The sequence below is a fragment of the Paramisgurnus dabryanus genome, chromosome 1 (genome assembly GCF_030506205.2).
Source record: "Paramisgurnus dabryanus chromosome 1, PD_genome_1.1, whole genome shotgun sequence".
Lineage (NCBI taxonomy): Eukaryota > Metazoa > Chordata > Actinopteri > Cypriniformes > Cobitidae > Paramisgurnus > Paramisgurnus dabryanus.
In genome coordinates this window covers 28,864,873-28,888,578 of record NC_133337.1, presented here as the reverse complement: position 1 = coordinate 28,888,578, position 23,706 = coordinate 28,864,873, and the positions used below count along the sequence as shown (strand labels likewise).

The 23,706-nt window shown below is 36.3% G+C and overlaps 2 protein-coding genes across 2 annotated transcripts in view; one reads left to right on the top strand and one right to left on the bottom strand.

Moving 5' to 3' along the window:
* The window catches only part of tmem178bb (transmembrane protein 178Bb), a 105,485-nt gene extending 83,716 nt beyond the window's left edge, over positions 1–21,769 (bottom strand). Inside the window, exons 1-2 of the mRNA XM_065289882.2 lie at positions 19,507–21,769; positions 18,387–19,015 (exon numbers count right to left, since the gene is read on the bottom strand). Of these exons, the coding sequence (XP_065145954.1) occupies positions 18,387–18,768 (382 nt within the window). The 5' untranslated portion in view covers positions 18,769–19,015; positions 19,507–21,769. The remainder of the gene's footprint in view (positions 1–18,386; positions 19,016–19,506) is intronic.
* A 166-nt stretch (positions 21,770–21,935) lies between these two features.
* mrps33 (mitochondrial ribosomal protein S33) lies at positions 21,936–22,928 on the top strand. Its single transcript, XM_065289883.2, has 3 exons — positions 21,936–22,118; positions 22,333–22,553; positions 22,651–22,928. Exons 2-3 carry the CDS (start codon positions 22,339–22,341, stop codon positions 22,754–22,756), a joined length of 321 nt encoding a protein of 106 aa, XP_065145955.1. The 5' UTR covers positions 21,936–22,118; positions 22,333–22,338; the 3' UTR covers positions 22,757–22,928.
* The last annotated feature ends 778 nt before the right edge of the window (positions 22,929–23,706 follow it).

Below are 23,706 nucleotides of genomic sequence, written 5' to 3'. Positions count from 1 at the left end.
CCATGAGCAATAAGGAAAGTTTATAAATGATGTTTTGTGCCAAGTGCTGTCAAATTTTAAATGTTAAAAAAAAGTGTTTTATATTTTTTCTTTATCGTCTTCTTTTTTAATTTTTTATATGTTATGTTTGGTTGTATTGTGATGCCAGAGACAAATTTCCACGACGTGGTTGATAAAGTAAAGTTAAGTAAAGTAAAACCCCGTATTTTCCGGACTATAAGTCGTTCCGGAGACATTTAATCTGGAAAGGCAAGTTATTCAACTAAACAATAGCACACAGAACAGCAGGCTGAATAGATGTCCGCACGTTAACGTAACATTATCAGTTATTTACACGATTCACAATAGCATACATACCTTTAAGGCTAAATAGGTAAAATGAACACAACAATCCAGCGCACATCAAGTTTGCAGGCTCGTCATTCCACGTCACTGAATCCATTGAATTACATAAATACAGGAGCAGTGGATTCTTGCGGCTGTAGACGGTAATGATGTCTCTTGGTTCATATGTCAAAATATATTCATACTTACAAGTTGCGCCTGACTATAAGTCGCAGGACCAGCCAAAGTATGAAAAAAGTGTGACTTATAGTCCTGAAAATACGCTATGCATCTTTGTGATCCTAGGTACTAATTTGAACTCTCTGGGTGCAAAGCTGTACCTTTTGAACCCTAACCCACCTAACCTTACATAGTTTGACCATTTTTTCTGACATTGTACCATTTTTTGTTATATAAAATACCAGGTGGCCATTCCAATCATGTAAAATCTCTTCTGGCAAAAGTGAAATGGGTGGAGAAAACCAATGGCTTCTGTCCATCGACGAACATCATTAATTTTGATCAACTCTCAGGTGCCTCCTCCTCAAACTCCTGATAAATGTCTTCTGATTTCTAAGCCAGAGCTGTGCCAGATTTTAGTATCATTAATCGAGGCTGTATTATATTATTAGTAGAGTGGAAACCTCGTTTTAATTTTGAATTTCAATAGCTGATCGATAAAAAAAAGTCAATCGCATGCCAAGTTTATGCCACATAACTTAATGGCCGTCCATTAATAATATCCCGATGAGATAGGCAATTGTAATCTTTGATTGGTGATAATTATGGTCCTGGCACTCGGGGAAAGTGTTCTCATAGCATGCGAGAAAATTTCCTAATGTGTTTGTGTTTTGAGTGCCTTTGCGAAACGCATCCGCCGAAAGCAAAACACGCAATCAGACTAAATTAGCCGAGTGCCGGCACTTTATTCCGATTGAAATTTTTGCCGATTGGATCCAAACTCGTACAATTGAAAACAACCGGTGTGCTCTTGGTGAGCACAACTCCATCCTATCAATCTGATCTATTAAAAACATTTTACATCAGAATCATTGAACTTAATTAACACTGTGCTGATCACCATCTGACCTTGTTAGTTTCTGTCTGATAAAATGAAGACTTGCTTTTGAAGCTGTACCAGAATGAACCTCTGAAGATAATGGTGCAATTACAAGTGATCGTGTTTATGTAAGTGCATGTTTGTGAATGAACAAACGAATGAGTGAGCGAGCGAGAGAGAGAGAAAGAAGTGGAAGTTGCAGAGGCATTATGGGTAGCTCAGGGGAAAAGTAATTACCCAGAGGGCACCCCGCTGCAGCTGGTCTGTGCGATACAAGCACCCAAACGTTTAGCAGCTTCTTCACTCCTCACACTACTTTGGCAACATCCCAAACTTCTCCTCCATCTTTTGAAATCACTCGGATTGCTCTCTCCTTTTCTCACCTTGATTTCACAGCTAGATTTACAGCTGCCACAGCAGAGGTCAAAAAGAAACGACATAAAATCAGTTTCTATATCCGGCTCTCCGGCTGATGGAGTTGTGCTGCTTGTTTATCCCCGTGGTGCAGGGATGATGTGGATGGCAGAGGTTTAGTGATACACAGAGCAGAGCCAATAGATGGTTTCATCGGACACACACGGTTACGCACCTGAACCCAAATTAACTTCTTCCGGACTGTGTTTATTTATCGGTCTTGCTATAGTGGCTAAACTGATCTCTGAAACCAAAACATGGATCACAACTGTGTGGAGATAATATATAATTCACATGTCATTTATTTCCCTTGTTTTCAAAAACAAACTACTTTTGCATAGTTGCATTTAGTCCACAAAAGCCGTTTGTTTATGTTGTTGTTGCTGAAACCGTCACATTGACAGTCCAAAGATACAAATGCTGTTTACATAAACACTTTAAAAGCTTTTTAATTGCGTGGCATATGTGCATTTTAATGTCTGAATGCAACCTGTGATGGTATTTGTGGTTAAAGATCCTGTGCATGTGTCTTTAGGTGATGTGCTTACAGCGGTAAACAGACAAAATATCCCTGAGGTGTTTGACTGGCAGCTTGCAAATAAGCAGAGATGAGATGTCTGACCTCCTGAGGGTTTGGCCTCGGGTGTGTGGGTGTCAGTGTTTGCCCTTCTCATAAATCTGTTATCGTATATTCAATTACGAGACCCACAGAGCAAATGAGAAAGAAAGAGAGAGAGAGAGCGATTGAAAATATCCTTGATTTTGATTGGCCAGTCACAACATTGGCAGGTTTGTTATTCCTATATAACAGCTGCTCCAAATAAATAACACACGGTAACCCGGATGCTTCAAATCATTTCAGGTACAGTTTAATATAACACAAAATTAATTATAAATATGTATTTTAATAACATATAAGACTTTATATTTACAAATGATCAAACTAAATAGCGTGTTCGTGACATTTGAACATTTTGTCTTATCTTAAAACCGAAAGTAAACAGGTTTTCTTTGCGCAAGGCCTGCATTCATTAAGAATGAGCGGATAAAATATTTCAAATCAATATTTAATGCTCCTTACCTTACTTATGAGGTTAATAGCCGTGTAATAAGCAGGATAATGTACAGGCACTGCAGTAGGTTGTTATCACAAAATAAACCCCTTCAGTGTCACACTGTCTGCAATAATAACTGGCTGCCTTTATATTAACCCTTACTTACACTGCAAAAAACAACTTTCTTACTTAATCTAGGGCCACACCAAAAGATTTTTTAAATCTTATCAGATTTTCAAAATGTGAGAGACCACAAACATGATGAACAAAAATCGGCGATTTATCACGTTTGTTCTTATAGTGTGTGGAGTGCCGATGTGATCAAAGCACATCAACTATGCCAGGCAAAGATTACTCGCGATTAATCACATACAAAATAAAAGTTTTTTTGCATAATATATGTCTGTGTATGTATATTTAACCACACACACACATACATATATTCATAAAAAAATATTTATATATATATTTTTTTAAATGTATATATCATATAGAATATATACATATAAAAAATCTGCCAATGGGGTAAGTACATTTTTCTTGAATTTGTTGTTTAAGAAAAATGTTTTGCTTGTTTTATGCACAACATCACTTAAATTTGATATTTTTGGTCTAAAAACTAGACTTATTTTCTTGGGTAATTTTGCTCATCAAGAAAAAGCATCTTAATTTAAGAATTTTTAGATATTTTTACTGAAAACAAGACAAAAATACTAAGAATTTTTTTCTTGAAAATCATTTTTTTGCAGTGTACCCAAATGGCAGATTTTTTTTTTTTTTTGCTTGTGTTAAGCACAAATGCATACACATAATATGTATATATATATTTTTTTTTTTTCAAAAAAGTCTTATTTTCTGAGGTCATTTTGCTTGGAAAAGAAAATATATCTTGATTTAAAAACAAATCGATATTTGTCTTGAAAACTTTTTTTGCAGTGTAAAATAAAGCAATGAAATGTGTGTTAACTTTGTTGCTCTTACCGATCTGATTTTGATACCTGAATTTTGAGTATCGGCCTATACCCAGTTCCCATGAACTTAAATATCCCTGTAAAGCCCTCGGTTGTAATAATGCAACATCAGTTTAAGGTCTAATAAAATATACCTGTAAATGATTTTTTCTTTTTAAAACCACATTTACTCAAATAAAAAGTCCTGTTGTTTAAACCTGCAATGCTTTTAAATGGTAGACTTTGTAAATAGGTTTGTTTTCCTGTCCGTAACTTACAAAACCTGCAAACTTGCCTTGAAGAACATAACCTTTTTACTGGACTAAATAAATCAACAATCACGTAAGTAAAATGCCAAAAAAAGTATGTGATTAGTTATGTGTCTAGATCATGTAGATTTTAAGATACAGTTAAATGTTTTGATTATTTAAGATTTTAAGCTTGTTATGACAATGTTGTAATTTTATAACGTTGGGCCTGAGCGGTAGCAAAACTTACGTGTGCACCTTGCACATTACTAGAAATAACTGTCCTTCTAAACTTTTAAAAATCTACTTTTTGAATAATTTCTTTGGTAGCAACATACATAATATTGATTTTAAAGACCTTTAAAACTATATTGAGTTTTAATAAGAGTTATTAAATAAATATTTAGGAAATGAATTATTTATTTGAGAATTTGAATTATTTATTATTTAATTGAATTATTTATTATTTATCAAATATACCTAGCTGGTCCTTTTTTCTTGTCTGGGCTTTGTTTGCCAAAATATCTATTTGCTGCATGAGGGCCAGATGATATTGTTCTGGAATGTGGGGTACGTGACATGAAACATTTTTTTCAAGGTTTTTTTCCTATATTTGGGTCTTACAGGGATATCTTACATATTTGTTTGTTACTTGTATAAAGCTATTGTATGTATTAAGACTGCTGCAAAATGCTGCATTTATAATAGTTGTCCTTTTTACAGCTTGACAGGAGTAACACGCTGTATTTGATTGGGATTGGTCCCTTAATTCCCAGGGAACACACAGGCTTATTATAAAAACATTGTATTTCTTGCATGCACTGTTAGTTGATTTGCATACAAGTATGTGCAAACTGCATAAATGTCAGCGTTGGCCTCTGGATACTACTGATATGAGTTCTTTATTCAGTGTAAAAAAGTCTTGTTTTATTGTATGTGAAACGTAAATCTAATCCCAGAGAAAAGCAAAGATCATTCATGTCCATAAAACAAACCGTTTTTCGCCTCTGTCTGTCAAAGATTTCACTCCCTTTGATGATTTTAGTGTAGTGGACAGATGGAACGGGAGATTTGCTCTCACGATCCAAAGTGAAGTCTGTACCCTAGCAACAGCAGCATGACCGCCCGCCCATTACAGCCCTGCGAGTTAATGACAGCTCCCTCGGGCAACAGAGAACTCCATCTCCTCTCTCCGCGTGACTATCCTCACTTTCCTCCTCCGTCTCTCCAGGTGCAAAACAGAAACGTGATGCATTCATTGCTCAATCGCCTTCTATGACTCTTGACGCCTGTGCCGAGATCTATATGTTATCGCGTTACTTACGATGTCAATATTGATCCTCGGTTGTTTTCTTTGCTTGTTGGTCCGCCCCGGGGTCCAGAGATTGAACCACTGGGATTGCAAAAGCTGAATGTTGGAGTTACACTCCTCTGCTCATCTGAGCGGTCTGCCCATCGCCCGAGGCTTTCCGCTTGGTAAAGGTGTGCAAACACACAGACTCTCCACGCTGATGTTACGAAAGTTTCATCATATATTTCCACAGTGTTGCTAGATGCATTATGGTGTTTGCTCACATAGGTAAAAAAACTACAATTATGACTTAATTAAAAGACAGAGGAAGGTAGCATTTGTATTTATCTGAATAGCGGCTGCGAGAGCATCAGGCCCCCAAATTTTGGGGTTATTTTGTCTTTCATTAGGACAACATGAACTGAAACGAAGTCAGATTGGTGCTCTTTTAAGGTAAAAGACTAACAACACCAGTATTTGCAACAGCTAAACATCTGCTTAAACCATAAAAATGAGATTAAATGAAAGGAATGTTTAAACGGTGACACGGTTGAAAAAGGTTTGCACTTTCTAAATCTATTTATTTTGTTGGCACGGCAGATTAATTTCTCTGGGGTCATTTCCCATCTCTTTCCTTTTAAAACCTCCTCAGTGTGCTGTGATCCGGTACGGATAAATACGCAGTCGTGGACAGAGGACGTTTTTATGAATGACCGATGTTAATGCTTCTGTTTCACATTATCACACAAATAAATAAGTTATGTGTTGATAATCGGTTTCTGGAAAACATCAAACCTTATCTGCTGTCAGCTCAGGCGTTGCACATGTGGGACATCACTATAGGACTGCTGTATTGGTATGAGATACTGAAATATTGTGAATTTATTTTGTATTGTTGTATTGAAAATTATTGGGTGCAATTCAATGTCACAATGCAAAAAAATAAACAAAACAATATTAAATAGGCTTCAAAAGATAACATTTTACAATACATTTGTACGGCATTTGGTAAATGCTATACTAAAATAAGTAGCCTACTATAGTTTACATCATTAATCTTTGTTCATGTTAGTTAATGTCAATACAATTGTTCACGTTTGTTTATTGTGCATTAACTAATGTTGACAGTTATACTTTTAATTGTAAAAATGTGTTAACCAGTGGCGGCTCGTGACTGCTCATCTGAGGGGCGCAAATTCAAAATAAGTGTTCGGAGTGTCGTGTGTTGCTCGTGTTTTCAAAATATGTGTTTGTTGCGTCATGTGAACCAAATCTAAATAAGTGCCTGTTGCACACGCGTCAAAACTGTTTATTATAAAAGAGACACTTCAAAAAATACATGCAAGACACTCCCTTAACAGTAAACTCTGATTATGCATGAGATTATGCGAGTATCTGGCAAACTATTAATAAATTAACAATAACAATAACAAATTATCATAAACCCTTTAGAAGCATCTGCAGCAGGCACTTATTTTGACAAAACACGTGATGCACATATGCTCACTCGACGCGCAGAACACATATTTTGAAATAAGGAACCACTCACATGATGGGCTACATACATGTTGTGACGAACTTCACATCGAGCGCCCTCGAAAAAAAAGTCACTGGCCGCCACTGGTATTAATAGATGCTGAAATTAACATGAACTAAGATTAATAAATGCTTTTGTACATTTTTTGTTCATGTTTATACGCGGCTCATTGGAATGCTTGATTCTGATTGGTGAGTCGCGACATTTGCAGGTGTGTTATTCCCAGATAACAGCCACTCAAAACTAATAACACACGGTAAATCCGGATGCTGGCAATCATTTTAACAGGTACAGTTTAATATTACAAAAAAATAAATATAAATATGGATGATTCTTACGAAATCCAGACTTAGAAGGTGTCCAGCATCAGAATTTTAAAAAAATCCCTTGAAGCCATTTTTTTTGCACATATAAGATTAAGGTCTGAACTTACTATAACCATTAGTTTAAGAGGATTTAAAAAAAATCTCCCATTGAATTATTTGAATTTTTTAGATTATCATTATCAAAAATTATCATTACCGCAACGTGATATGACATTAAATATATGCATTTACAAACTCATGTTTCGGTAATGAGAACTAAAAAGTTGTACTATGACAAACAAAATTCAACTTTTATCTGGAGAGAATAAATAAGAACTGCTTATTGTGTCACAGTCAATTATGTCCCCAATTTTGTTTTTAATGTTCCTTGAGGGCTTAAACAATGATTAAAAATTGTTGCGGAGGATGAGAAAATTGGTCTTGGACACATTTATATTCCTTATTATCGTCTCTACATTTACCAATGATCATCAAATACCACACGTTTCTTTACTGTAAATGTTTATAGTATAACATGCACTGAAGCTTTTCATTTTTTAGATTTTTTAATTATAAATATTTTCATGTCAAAGAACCCAAATCCAGTCATGGACACATTGCGGTAATGAAAATTTCCCCCTTAAATGTGGAAAAAACAGCAAAATTGGTTTGTATGATTTTGTTTGAAATCATGTGCAAAATAGTACATGAAGAGATGTTTGTAACTGTATGCTTCTTATTTTGATACTCTTACTTTGCATTTACTTTTTTATCAAAATGTTTCATGACACCTCATAAGTCTAATTTCGCGAGAATTACCCATACGTCATTTAATAACACATATGACATACAAACGATTGGACCATATAGTGTGTTTGTGACATTTTACTGTCTTGACTTGTCTTAAAACCGAAATTAAACAACATGTTATCCACGCGCAAGGTATGTCTTCATTAAGAATTAGCTAATAAAATATTTTAAATCAGTATTTAATGCTCCTTACCTTACTTATAAGGTAAACAGCCGTAAAATTAGCGGGATAATGTACAGGCAGTTATTGCAAAATAAACCGGCTGCCAATACATTATCCCTTACGCAACCTTATTACAAAGTGTTACCCTAAAAATATCCTTTCTTTTGATTTTAGGAGAAAATAAGACACATTTTGGATTTATCTTGTGGTAGCTGTTTGTAAAAACAGTAGGTGATAAAATGGGAACAGGATGCTTTACTGGTAAGAAATCGTTGAGAAATGTTTGTCTGCTGTTGGCGACATGGCGCCCTGTTTCTGATGTAACGCCCTGATAGTGAAACAATCAAAGTCATGTATTCAGGTAAGTGATGTTTGTACTTTCCTTTGTATTTCATGAAACCCACACACATACACGCACACACCTGTCTTTCCGGCCTCATTTCGCAAATACCAAAGCAATTAGAATGGAAAAAAACAAAACAAACACTCGCTTCGGAGAGCAAAATAACATTTGTCAAACGATGTCTCCGCGTTTCCACGACAACACGAGCGAGTGAATTATTCTGCATCTTGAAGGATGACGTCATACAGCCTTCTGCTAGCGCCTTATCTGAGAAAGTGCTCTATCCGTCACTCGGAGCGCTTTAAAAACACCTCAGTGTGTCTCTAACCGGCACCCAATCCGCAGGGCCCGATCCAAGAGACAGCTGTGCGGTTCCTCCGTCTGCCATAATTCCTGCTTTGTCGGCTCTCTGAAAGCTTCCCATTCAGCCCGGCAGCTGCAGTGGACGTGGTTCTCATTCGAATCACCGTAGAGCTTTTAACAAGCGTCTTGTCTTTTCCCAGGCCTGAATGGATTGCTGATTGGTGTCCGTGAACTGAACCTCGCTAAAGTCCGGCCTTCTGATGAACCATTGATCAAACGAGAGGATAAGAGGAAGAGACGGAGGAAGATGGAGAGGTTATACATCAGAGATCACAGCCCTATCAACACTAAAGTATAGGTGTCGAGAGGTTACTTGGATGGTGGTATAATAAAAACTTAGCCACGGCTACTGTATGTGAGCTGGATCTTTTGAGCAAAAAGCCATTATTTACCATCCAGCTATGATGAGTAGCTCACTTCTAGACAAAAATAAACTTGAATTTTGCTGTTAATGCCAAAATAACTTGCGTGATTTTCCATCATGTAAGTCAACAGTGGTGACAGAGTGTTGTCTTTTATAGATGCTTTTATCCAAAACCACTTATACAGTGCATTCGGGCGGTGTATATATTTTTTCAGTCCCTGCATTTTCTGGGAACGTTGACGTTGCTAGCACCATCCAATATTTTTTATAAGTGAATAACTTACATTACATTATGGGTTACAAATGTAATTTTATGTTGACTTTACCGTAAAGCTTTTGCTGTTGGTCCGAAATGCACTTACACAAACTTGAAACAACAAAGACGCAGACACAAATGATTGGCTAACGCAACCTGATGTGCATACTTAGCATGCATGCTTAATTTTACTACATTTATTTTAATAATCAACTATAGACATTTTACAATTACTTGTCAACTTAATCTCATTACTAGTCGAATGTTAGGGGTAGGGTTAGGAAATGGGTTAGTAAGTAAAATGTCTAAAGTAGACTGACAAAATAAAGTGTTACGCAAAACTCAGTATTCAAGAACCCCCATAAGGCAAAAAATATATATTTCTTTGTCCAAAAATATTTTTAAATATACGCTAAATACATTTTGTAGAAAGTAAAGCTTAATAAAATATATTTTGGAATTTGAAAATATATTGAGTTTTAACCATATATTTGAAAATGTATTTCAGGGGCAACAAATACATTTCTAATTTTACAATGCATATGGCAAAAAAGATATTTTTCCTGACCGAAATATAAAAGTTTGTATAAGTATGTATAAAATATAAAATTATAAGTATATTTTTAAAGTTGAAAATCTATTTAATTTTAATCTTTTCAAACCTGTTATGTTTAAAGTTAAGTTTTTCTTCCAATGTGACGCGAATATAAATGGTTTAAAATATATTTATATTTAATATATATTTCAAAAAATGGCCAAATAATATATTGGTGAAAATTTTATTTTTGTAAACATATTTCAAATATTTTTAGTGAGGCATGTGCACAGGTAGGGCTCAATGCCCTTTTTGTCCTTATACTACAAAGTGCCCCTTTTTTGGTGTTTTATTTTATTTATTTATTTTCTTCAATAAATCAATGCTATTGGTCACCCTTTACATCTATCTGTCTGTTTTACAAATCTATTTACCCAACTAAAGGTATAAAAAAACTTCAAAAAGGGTCAGTAGTCACTTTCAGACATCTTGTGAAATCAAATAAATGTTTCATTTGTTGTTTTCCTTAAATTAAATTCCCTTAAATTCTGCCATCGATCCCAACACAAAATGCTATAATGCAACATGTATTTGTATTTCATGACACATTTCACAGTGCAACAACACAAAATTAGGTGGATGTATTCCTGTAGCTCAAATGCATTGCTTTATCAGCTCAAAGATCACAAGTTTAATTCCCAGGGAACACACATATACACAAATGCAGGGTTATTTTCAACCCAATTTGGGGTGAAAAGGGGGAAAAGCCAACTTGCTAGATTAAATTAACAGAACATGTTTATGTTTGACCCAAAAATTGGTTGAAACAACCCAGCACAGATTAAATTACATCCCAACTGGTTGGATTCATCTTTTTTTACCCAATGCTGGGTTGAAATTAACCCAGCATTTTTTTATGTACTGATAAAATGTACACCTTAAAATGCACCACACGTTGCATCAAATAAAAGCGTATGCCAAATGCATAAATGTAAAACTGGGCTTGTTTAACTAGAAGAATTTCTGTGCACAGCCCTTCAACCTTGCCAATGCTCCTGCTCTTTCAGATTGACCCGCTGGTATCGAGTGAAGCTCATCCGGTGTTTATCACACTCTCCCAAATTCAATGGAAAACTGATGAGTGGCAGAATGGATCAATGTCTGTCTCAATCTCTCAGATGCATTACTTGCCTCATCACGGCTCAAGCCGAAGAAACTTAAGACGATTTCCCTCGATTGAGCTGCTCATACAGCCAACCAATTAAAAACAGCCACTTCTAACCCTGCCCTGATTTTTCTGTGAAATTGCTTTGGGAAGTGTTTCGGGGGACTCGTGGAAGAAAATTGGGCCACTCTTGATGTATTGTAATGTTTATAGAGGTAGAAATTAATGAAAAGTGTGATTTTACTCAATTTTCACTTCACTATAATCTGTTCATGTTGAATTCAGTCCCGCTCCATTTTTGGGAGACTAACACGCATGCCAGAATGTAAATTGGATTAAGAGATCAACTTCAGTCCTTGCACTGCTGCTTGTTAATGCACACAAAATTTCATTGGACGTCTTTCCCCTACTGTATGAAAAACTAGCAAAAGGTAAGCAACCTTATTACTTCCTACATGGCCTTATTTTAGGGTCTATATCTTTTGCAGAGAAGCCAATCCCATAATGCATTGCAAAACTGATAAAAAAATGAAGATGGTGGATGAGGTAAAATATTCTTTTATTCAAAAAAAAGCTTTTAAATCTTTCATCCAATATTTGTGTGTGCTTTGATTCTTTGTGAGTATTGCACTGTTAGCTTAGCGACATGCTAACATACTGAAATAAATTTTAGGTTGCATTGTAAAGCATTCCTACACAAAGTTAATTTTTTTTAGTATGCAATCTTAAAAGGCAGCTGTGTTGGTGGGTTTTTAAACAGACCTTTATTCCTTCACATATCACTCACAGCTTTACGATTACACAACGCCTCGTCCTCCATCACCCCCAGATTTCTTAGCGTCAACATCTGCTAACACCTCGCAAGGATTATTCTGTCTCAAGCTTCTTCAGGGACAAAAGAAAAGCAAACAACAGAATTTAAGGTCATCCGGTTTTCTCAAATATCAATGTTGTGCCTCGAGGCCGTGCAATTGGCAATTTATCACTTCTTTGCAAAATAGAGACAAATGTAAGTAAAATATCAAAAACAGGCTTACTAGCATTTATATGAAGATGTTGCATCAGTATAATATACGCTTCTACTTCCTCTATTCCATAGATATCCGATGTCAGAATTAATCTAAACCTAATGAAGAACCATGAGAGATGTCTTGGGTCAGAGAGCTCCCACGGTGTGACAAAAATGCTGATATCCACCAACACAGTAGCCAGTGATTATATTAGCATAATTTCAAACAGAAGAGAGAAATATAATTCAAGCTGTTATCAAACAGGGTGCTAATTTCAACCCCATCATATCCTAAATGCACAATGTCCTCTTTACATTAATGAGGATGCTTTCTACTCTAAATGTGCTGATAGTGGCACTACGTCAAGGCACATTTTACTATAGGGATATTTGTCGGCAATGAAAGTCGTAACCGAAAATGAAAAGGAGGGTTATTGGACACCTCATTTATTTAAGAATAGCTCCTCTAAGGCTCTTAAAAGCCTGTAGGTCTTGAGAATTACAGAAGACGTTTTACTTTTCCTCGACTTTATTGGAAGTCACACTCAATATCTGTGATCCAATGTGACTTAAACTAAAATCATTGTAAGCTAAAATTCAGAGCAATAAAACGGCACAGGGTATTCCTTGTTTCTAGGAGATGAAGCCGGTTTCCCACCCCAACATCTGTCTGTTTGACTAGTGCCAGCGCTTTAGTCCCAGTGGGACTTACTTCTTGAACTAGGAAGTTGTGGCATTTTTCTCCCATGGAATCTAATTTAAACAGTGGATGCAGGGAAGTCAGATCCCTTGAGGACTGTGGTATAATCCCACACTGAAGAAAATAACATTTTTTACTAATTATTTGTAAGATATTCATTACTCACTATGCTTTATTATTTGTAATTAATTTAAGTGTGCAAATATATCCTGGAACAAAATACAGAAGATAAAATAAGGCTACGAATTACATAAACTCTTGTTTGACGTACAACAAAACTATCGTAATTAATGATCGACAAAAACTTTTTGCATTTCTGTTCAACTATTCAAACCCTCGTTCATTGCTAACGTTAATATTCAGTTGCAATTATATTTAACACAATCTCATGGCAACTTGTATGCATTTTACAAGGTAGCTAATTTATTTTATTAGTACGACCACATTTGTACGTTTTTGTACAATTTGCTTTCACCAGTGACGATGGGGTTAGGGATGGAGTTTCATTATTGTTTTTTATAATAATAGTATGTTTTTGTATGATTCGATTCGTACGAATTTATATTAATTAGCCAACTTGTATATTAGGGGTGTGGTTTTATTATTCTTTTTTATAATAATTGTACGTTTTTGTATGAGTTGATTCGTACGCATGCATACAAATTAGCCAATTCGTTAAGTAGAGGCCAGGTTAAGGGTGGAGCTTCGTTATTGTTTTTCATAATAATGTTAAGTTTTTGCCAAGTCGTAAACAGGGGCGGAGTTAGGGGTGGAGTTTCGCTATTGTTTGTTTTAATAATCATACATTTTTAAATGATTCGATTTGTACGGATTCATATTAATAAGCCAACTTGTATAGTAGGGGTGAGTTAGGGGTGGGGTTTTATTATTCTTTTTTATAATAATTGTAAGTTTTATATGACTTGATTCGTACGCATTCATACAAATTAGCGAACTCGTAAAGTAGGGGTGGGTTAGGGGTGGGGTTTTATTATTCTTTTTTATAATAATTGTAAGTTTTTGTATGACTTGATTCGTACGCATTCATACAAATTAGCGAACTCGTAAAGTAGGGGTGGGTTAGGGGTGGAGCTTCATTATTGTTTTTTATAATAATCGTCATTTTTGTATGATTCGATTCGTAAGCATTCATACAAATTAGCCAACTCGTAAAATAGAGGCGGGTTACGGGTAGAGCTTCATTATTGTTTTTTATAATAATCTTCATTTTTGTATGATTCGATTCGTAAGCATTCATACAAATTAGCCAACTCGTAAAGTAGAGGTGGGGTTAGGGGTGGAGCTTCATTATTGTTTTTTATAATAATGTTACATTTTTGTATGATTTGATTTGTACGAATTTATATAAATTAGCCAACTTGTAAAGTAGGGGTGGGTTAGGGGTGGAGTTTCATTATTGTTTTTTATAATAATCGTACATTTTTTAATGATTCGATTCGTTACAAATGTATATAAATTAGCCAACTTGTAAAGTAGAGGTGGGGTTAGGGGTGGAGCTTCATTATTGTTTTTTATAATAATCTTCATTTTTGTATGATTCGATTTGTACGCATTCATACAAATTAGCCAACTTGTAAAGTAGAGGTGGGGTTAGTGGGGCCAGCTCGTAAAATACGTAAAAAATGGCCATTCAACTTGGCCACTCCCCCTTTACTCATTACACAGACAGGACCTCCGTTAAGACTTCAATGAATTAAAACTTCATTGCCATTTTGTTTAAAACAATGTGAATCTATATTAAAAATATATATTATTTAAAAATATAATTTGAAAAGCATTTAAACGACCCATGTAATGGAAGTTGATGAAGGTGTTTTTTGCCATATTGTAATGCCTTTCCAAGGAAAACAGCTTTCAGAATGTGGAAAATTTAGGATGGGACTTGATTTCCTCATTTGGGAATTAACCGTATCCCGAAATTTGAAAGTCTGGCTATTGGACAGTCAATTTAGCCCCACCCTCAGGCCAAGATATATATCATCAGTGAAAGACATAAAATTTTGAGGGGGAGGGAAAATTTATAAATGAAAAATAAATTACCTACACCCATAAATAATTTTTGTTTTCATAGTGACTTGTAAATGTTATCAAAACGTCTATTTTACTGCCGTTTTATCAGTGTTGGCTTGTTTTAGCTTTGCCTATGTTATGGTTACTTTTTCTCCATCTTTAGTCTCTCTCCATCTTTCACTCACAGCCTTAGGGCCACAGTGATTTTCCAGCATTAAGTTTGCCTGTATAAATTGCGGGATGTCGACTGTCTCACTCTGGCCTCCATTCTCTCTTGAGTTCTAGGCCTAAAATGTCTTCATCAGCCTGATGGGTATCCCGCTGGGATGGAGGGACAGATGGTGGACAATGAGATGGGTCGGCTCTTTCTGCATGATCTCATCCTCCTTTCACACTTGCACTCAGATACTCTCTCTTAATTTTCAGAGTACTCCAGATGCCCAGAGCTTTCGCATCATTTTTTATTTCTGGTCACACTTTCCGTTTTGCACATCGGATTGCAAGTCTTTCACAAAGTAGTAACATAGTCTAAATCTATATATGCATCGGTGCTTAGTTCAGAAAACGGTGCACTTTTTGGGATGAATTTTTCACATTTATAAAACAGTATAGTTGGGAGTGAAGCCCTCTTATGGCGGCATTAGGCAATCCAATCTGTCATGACATCATTTCCTGTATTTGCAGAGCAACTAGTCACAAATAAAACAACCTTGATGGGAAAGTGAGCAAAGTTCAAAGGTCCTGCACCAGACAATGCAACTTTCCGTTAAATTAACATTACGGTTAATTTACATGTATCAATACATTTTAAGATAGGATTTAAGAAGGTATTTTAACATAAAATGCACTTTCCTAAATATGACTTTCCGCTCAGTAAGCCATACATTTCGGACCCCTTATAAGTACACTACTGCTGTTTTCGCTCATACATCATCCTGTCACTCCCAAGAGATGATAGTGAGGAGGGAGTGAGAATAAGCTTTTCCTCTCAGAGACTTTGATGCCATTATAAGCGCAGTCAGCATGTTTGGTAAAACAATGAGCCTGCAAGTCAGATAATGATATGGATAATAAAGCAGATATTCTGTAACATTACACATTTATGAGCATGCCGAACAGCTGTTTATCTGTGCAATATGCGGTTTTTAACTAACAAACAGTCAGCTAATTATTCTTTACTCTTCGTTATTTCTCCAACACACGCATGAAAGCTGCTGCAAGGCTTGCCAGATCTTCATACAACAAAAACAACCCTAAAATGCAAATAAAAATGACTTATGCATTGGGAAAAAACCTGTTGAAAGGGTTGCCAGATCTTCCTACAGCAAAAACAAGTCTTAAATGCAAATGAAATGACTTATGATTGGGGAAAAAACCTGCTGAAAGGGTTGCCAGATCTTCTTACAACAAAAACAAGCCTTAAATGCAAATAAAATTACTTGTGCATTGAGAAAAAACTGCTGAATAGGTTGCCAGATCTTCCTACAACAAAAACACGTCTAAAATGCTAATAAAATGACTTGTGCATTGGGAAAAAAAGCTGCTGAAAGGGTTGCCAGCTCTTCCTACAACAAAAACAAGCTTTAAATGTAAATAAAATGACTTTTGCATTGGGGAAAAAACTGCTGAAAGGGTTGCCAGATCTTCTTACAACAAAAACAAGCCTCAAATGCAAATAAAATGACTTATGCATTGGGAAAAAAGCTGCTTAAAGGGTTTCCAGATCTTCCTACAGCAAAACCAAGTCTTAAATGCAAATTAAATGAGTTATGCATTGGGAAAAACCCTGCTGAAAGGGTTGCCAGATCTTCTTACAACAAAAACAAGCCTCAAATGCAAATAAAATGACTTTTGCATTGGGAAAAAGCTGCTTAAAGGGTTGCCAGATCTCATTACAACAAAAACAAGTCTAAAATTGCAATTTAAATTACTTATGCTTTGGGGAAAAGCTGTTGAAAGGGTTGCCAGTTCTTCCTACAACAAAAACGAGCCTTAAATGCAAATAAAATGACTTATGCATTGGGATAAAGCTGCTGAAAGGTTGCCAGATCTTCTTACAACAAAAACAAGCCTTAAATGCAAATAAAATGACTTATGCATTGAAGAGAAAGCTGCTGAAAGGGTTGCCAGATCTTCCTAAAACAAAACAAGCCTTAAATGCAAATAAAATGACTTATGCATTGAGGAGAAAGCTGCTGAAAGGGTTGCCAGATCTTCCTACAACAAAACAAGCCTTAAATGCAAATAAAATGACTTATGCATTGGGGAAAAGCTGCTGAAAGGTTGCCAGATCTTTATACAACAAAAACAAGTCTAAAATTGCAAATACAATTATTTATGCATTGGAAATAAAATTTTCCACTATATTAACTTCCTACGGTATCTCATTAAGTGTGGAAAAACTGCTTATAAATACTGGACCCTGCAGCCCTGACTGCTCCTAGCATTATCATTCCATCTCATCCAAGGTGAAAGGCACGGCTGGTGTAGAATTTCATAGTATCTGTCATTGCATCCCCCAACCCAAATGAACACAGAGTTGGCCATTGCCCCCAGAGAAGAGGTGAGCTTTTGCAGATGGTGCAAAAAATACAATCCACTAGTGTTGCACACAAATTTTGGTACATATAACAATACTAGTGCACCTTTTACCCCAAAAAATCCTTGTTATATGAAAACGCAAGTACCAAAAATCAAAAAAGGACAATTTTGCTTTATTTTAGAGGCCATCTTTAGATGCATCGATTTGCAGATGGATGTTAGCATGTAACCGGAGAGCATGCAGTCATCAGCAACTCTGGAGCGATTGTTTGGTGTGCCTTGGCAGAATGTGAATAAAACAGACCGTGATGTTTGGGCTATCAGAGATCTTTTTATAGAGAGTCTAGTGTGTGTAATCACACATGCCTCTAACCAATGAGGAGTAAATTAACCTAGTTTGGTGGAAGACAATAAGGACCAAGTGCAAGGCTAGCTGTAGGGTTTCACACCTCGCAAGCTTGTGATCTAACAAATGAGGGGTGATGTTGCCATTCTTTCATCGTCTCTGCATATTATTTATGTCAGTACACATGAATGAGGCAATAAAGTCTCCGGATGTAATGGCTGATGTCAGTTTGTGTATACTTCTGCTGTTTGGAGTGTATAATGCCCAAAATATTGCAGTAATATGTTGCACGAGATGCTGAATAAACTGTATGTCTCTTCTAGTTTGCAGTTGTTGGATAAGGATTAATAATAAACAAATGCATGACCAAGGAAAACTAGATCAACCACAATTCATTATGCAAATGTATAAAAACAGACCAATAAATTTGATAACGTCCCATTGATAACTACTGATGTCTGTATAAGTTTGGTGCTTTGGAAAAAAACAAGATATGCGTTTGAGGAACATCAATACAATGTTGCATTACATCACTACAATAACAACTGCAATTTGTCAAACCATCTCAATTCCTACCTTTCCGAATGAGGTCCTCGATTTCTTGATCAAATCCAAGGCGATGGCATTTGCTCCACAGCCCCATGTTGGTGGAGTTATATTGCCTGCCGCACTCGTCGGCGGCGCTCATGGCGAAGAGCTGCCGTCTGTTCCGCGCCAGCAGCAGCTTCTCCTCCCAGCGGTCCAGGCGAGAGCGGCTCGCCCGCAGAGGGAGGCTGTTATTGGGGATGTATATAAAACCCGGGTCCTTTCTTCGACTGGAGAAACTCCGGCACCTCTCTCGGTACCTCCGGGCGTCCGTCTCGTACCAGTGATCGGAGCAGATGGCCACGGCCAGCATTCCGAGCGCGCAGAGGGAGAGAGACAGACCAGCGTAGAGCAGCAACTTCCCAGCAGCCATGCTCGCGTTCGCTCAGAGCCGCATCAGCACCACAACAGCTTGGACAGCTCCTTGACGTGCACCCGCATCCCGCCGGGCGCGCGGACGGTGAGAATGGATGGCAGTCGGTGCGGGGGAATTCGTTTGGATATGAGAGCCCTACTAGATGAAGGCTCGACGACGGAAAACGCATAGGCGACGCGCATCCGTAGCCCTTCCGTATAATATGTGAATGAATCCAGTCCAATCCTTGTTCACCCGATCCAAGCTTTACAAAAAAGACACAATTTCAAAGGTTATTTTTTTTTAAAGCTGGTCTAATAGCCCCTATCAATGCTCCTCTAGTCGAACCGTGTTACGAAATAGCCCAGTCGTGTGGCGTCGCCCTAAAGCGTCTATTTAAATTAAAGGGGCATGTGTGGTTTAGACATCTGCCCATCCGCCTCCCTATCACATTTACATGGAGACTTCACAGAAATGCACTATTAAAAATATACAGTTAGGGTACAGCCAGATTTATTTTCTCATGCATTCCCTGAATTGTCAAGACGTGAGTCATATTGCTTGTGATTTTTCGGAAAAATGCAATAACTAATCGTTCAATTTAAAGTCAGTATTACGCATATTGCAGCTGCTTTTAGATATCATTTCTGCACATGAATGTCTACGAATTATAACGCACGGCTGTTTTTATCATCCAGGAAATCGATGGGCCTCGTTTCTAGATTAACGTTAAAGTAAATTAAATTCTGCACTCACCCCAATTGAAGCTGGGAAACAGGTTCACTCCGTGCCAAAAATGCATCCCCAGCCCATTTTGCGTTTGCAGATACGCTATCCTGTGCATGCGCTACCAAATGGTCCCATTAACCAGAGAGACTCGTTTAAAAATGATCTGCGTAATATCAAAGCCTTCAACGACGCAGCATCGCACAATTTTGATATTCAAATGAGCGCATTGATATTAAAACGTTTGGCGAATCATCCTCGGATCCCAGCATCCGCCGCGCATGTTGGCACTGTCTGAGAAAAACAGCGGTGATGTCATACTGTCAATATGAGATGTTCATTGTTTATTTAAGCACCTTCTTAAAGGAGTCGTGCTCTTGCTGAATCTGTGACTTGAGTTTCCTTGCTGGTGATGTTATTTCATATAAACTTGTGCGTAAATAACCAGGTTTTGCCAAAATCTTAGCATTCTGAATATCAAAGCAGATGATATGATTAGGATGACAAGCCTTTCTCTCACATAAGGGTTTGTTATTTAAAACTATTGTGCTCTGTAGAAACCCAACAGCAGTCAGGTATATAACTAAATAATGGATGAGAGCGCTGGCCAACTGTGTAACACAGTCAGTATAGGGCCTTATTTCATTTTTGGGATGGAAGTTGAGGGTTGCAGCTGCACCAACTTCAAAAAAGTGTGTGCTTTTCATATTATGTATATATGCGCTTCGTGCTTTTGTAAAGGTTTTCTTAAAAAATACCAATCATTGTGCCAATCAGTTTAAAGATCTGCATTTTTTCAGCATGACAGATATTTGAATATCCTGATGAAAGGACAATGCATATTTTAATGGCTTTCATAACTAAGATAAAACCAAATTTAAAATTTCTTTATGTGTGTGTTTTGGGTTTTATTCCAGAATTTATTGTGCTATAGATTCCCATTTGCACATTAGATATCCACAGAGACCATTATAGTTTCCAAGTTAATCTTTCTGTTATCCTTTTGCATGGTATAAATATGAGATTATGCTGTGTACGTTTTGATAGTTTGTTTTTGAAAAAATGTGAGGTATATTTTCTTGTTAAAATCAAATTGAAGTTCTCAAGCAGGATGTTAAAATTTCACTCATGCCACTTGCAAGATAATGCATGGCTACAACTGACACAACATGTCTTCTTATAGCTAGTCAGAAACTGGCGTGATATTGGTCTTGATGCATTGAATGAATTTAAATGAATTTAATATGTGTTAAATATTACTTGTCAACAGAAAAGTGTGAATGACAGCTTGACAGCTATGTTTTAATTACATTTTAAGAAAGCCAAAGTTTGTTTGGAAGTTGCTTGCAGCTTACAGTAACACCGAACAATGTAATCTGAAAATGCAGGGCGATGCACAAGGCAATTTGTCCTGTGCTATTTAGAGGATGTGTTATCTTGTTCCTTTTTTGTCCCCTGAATTGTGTTAATAGATACATCCTCTGGATGGAAAGGAAAAGCGTGATTGGCATGCTAATCCAGAAAGCTGTCCATCAATTTATTTATAGGCTATATTGCCTTGTTTCTCTGCTCTATATGTAAATGCACATATCGCCATCTAGTGAACAAAGATATAAGAGCACATTTGTGCTCTATTTGTGCTACCCTTGCTTTCATAAGTCATTTATATATATCTCTCAAGTGTTGATTTCTTTGTACAATAAAAGTTTGTATAAATGCACCCAGTAAAATGGTGGTTGTGCAAACAAACTGAACATTTTTTGTTAGTAGGATCATCTTGGTCACTGTTTGTGTAGATTTTTCTTTCTTTTTTTAAGTAGGGAACAAGAAGTTTAAATTTGCTGAATTTTGTGGTAAACCCATAATGAATATACTTTATAACACTTGGACTAAATCAAGAACTTATATGTGATCCTGACGTTAAAATTAATAAAGCTTAAATAAGAATAAAAAAGATAAAATAATAAAACATTACACCACCTTTATAATTATTTATTATAACACATCAATAACAAAGACAGAACTCTTATCTTGGTTTATATTCCCATACGGAACTATTTTGAAGACGTACAAACTCCTATTTACGTGCTTGATATTTTACAGCTTAAAACGACGCTAAAATAAAAGTACCCATAAAACAAACAAATACTGCTATAAAAAATAAAGATATTTTTATAACTTATATATTTTTATACAACTCTTTTAGATAGTTATTGTTGCGAACTGTGTCCTCTGTCCAGGTCCTTAAAGCGGTAGTGTTTACCAATTAATAAAAAAATGAGGGAAGCGATTTATCACGCTATGACCGGGAATTCTTTACATTAAATTTTATAGCTTTAAATATGGATAATCATTATTTGTGGAAGATGCATATAGTGTAATTAAGAAACCATATATTGAAGTTACGGTTTAGGACCTGACAGACAGCAGCACGTTGTGCGCATGCGCCTCATTCACGTTCTCCCTTGTGCGTTTGAGTGTATGAAGGTTGAACTGTCAACTGTCTTTAAACGAGAAACCAAGGTTCAAACACAATAATTTGCATTTGGTTTACTGTCCTTCATATTTGTTTACGTGCCTTCATTATAAAGTCTGTATTTGTAGACGTCGAATGCTGCTTTGAGGAGGTATATAAAGCAAGGGTAAGCCATTTTGTCTCGTAGGCAACTAACGCTAGCTTATAATGTTTTAATCTGTCAGTAATGTGATAACGTTACATGTCTACAAAAATGCATGCTTATAGCTGTTTTGTTTTTGTAATTAGAGGAATACAATTTCGTTAGATAGATTTGTAGTCCAACAGTAGACGGTGTAATGAATGAATGCAGGTGTTAATAACTGTGCACTTTTTTTAAGCCGAATATGGCCAGTCTGTCCAACTATGCTCTGCGCATGGCGCGCCTGAGTGCCCGAATATTTGGAGACGTGGCCCGACACACAGATGCCAAGTCCATGAAAGTGGTCGAATTGTTTAAAGAGCCCCCAATGGCCCAGAGAAAGGAAGTGTATGACTGGTACCCACCACACAAGATCTACTACTCCATGACACAGAAGCTCCGATACATAGGACTCTTCAGGTAGGCTCTGGCACAAAATCATAGTGCAACATGCAAAACATGTAAATTCAATTTTTATGCAATGATGAACTGACTGATGGTTTGATTAATGTTGCAGAGATGAGCACCAGGATTTCAAGGAGGAAATGAGGCGCCTGAGGAAACTCCGGGGTAAAGGAAAACCCAAAAAGGGAGAAGGGAAGAGAGCCACAAAGAAGAAATAGGCCAAGGATCTTTTCATTGTTGGACACTTGAAATTCTGATGAAGTGACTTTATGTATAAACTAAATACTGTACTTGTATGAACAGCAGGACTTTCATTATGACTGTGATGGATAATAATTCACTTTCAATGTCTGTGGTGGAGATTAAAAGTTATTTTTTTGTACAATTTAATTTCCCAAATTCGATTTATATGGTGTTACTTAACGGATTCCCTTTATTTCACAAGACTTTTTTTAAGAAGGTCAAATAAATAGTTGGTGTTCCAAGAGTATGTATGTGTAGTTTTAGCTCGAAATACCATATAGATAATTTATGATATCATGCTAAAGTTGCCACTTTGTAAAATGTGACAGATTAAGGTGTGGTATTGTCCCCTTCTGACATCACAAGGGGAGACAGATTTCAATGACCAATTTTTGTTACATGCTTGCAGAGAATGGTTTACCAAAAAGAAGTTACTGGGTTGATTTTTTTCATATTTTCTAGGTTAATAGAAGCACTGGGGACCCATAGCACTTAAACAAAAAGTTTAAACTTTAACCTCCTAAGACCTAAGATATTATTTTGTTGTTTGCACCATGATACTTAATTCTGTGTAACTGGAACCTGTTGTACACTGCTTCAAAGAAAAATATTTGGATATATTTATTGGTTCTTCCTAAACCCAAAATAGCTGGAAAAAATCTGAAAAAAACTTGGGGTGTTCAAGATTTTTTTACGACACTGAATAAATTCACCAAGAATTATCCCACAAGCATTAAACCATATTACTTTAACATCTTTTTTAAATAGCTTTATGTAATAATTCAATTCAGATTGTCAGATTTTGTGATAAAGAAAGGTCAGTACTTGCAGAGCAAACACATAACGTTCCCTGAACGTTAGTTTTTGGTTATTTTTTGGGACTAAATAATAACGTTCTGGGAAAGTTTTTTATTTTTTAGTTTTT

Excerpts from the sequence above, each read along its gene's own strand:
- mrps33 (XM_065289883.2), top strand. The coding sequence starts at position 22,339 with ATGGCCAGTCTGTCCAACTATGCTCTGCGCATGGCGCGCCTGAGTGCC. Across the intron at positions 22,554-22,650 it reads CGATACATAGGACTCTTCAG|AGATGAGCACCAGGATTTCA; the intron begins GTAGGCTCTGGC and ends TTAATGTTGCAG.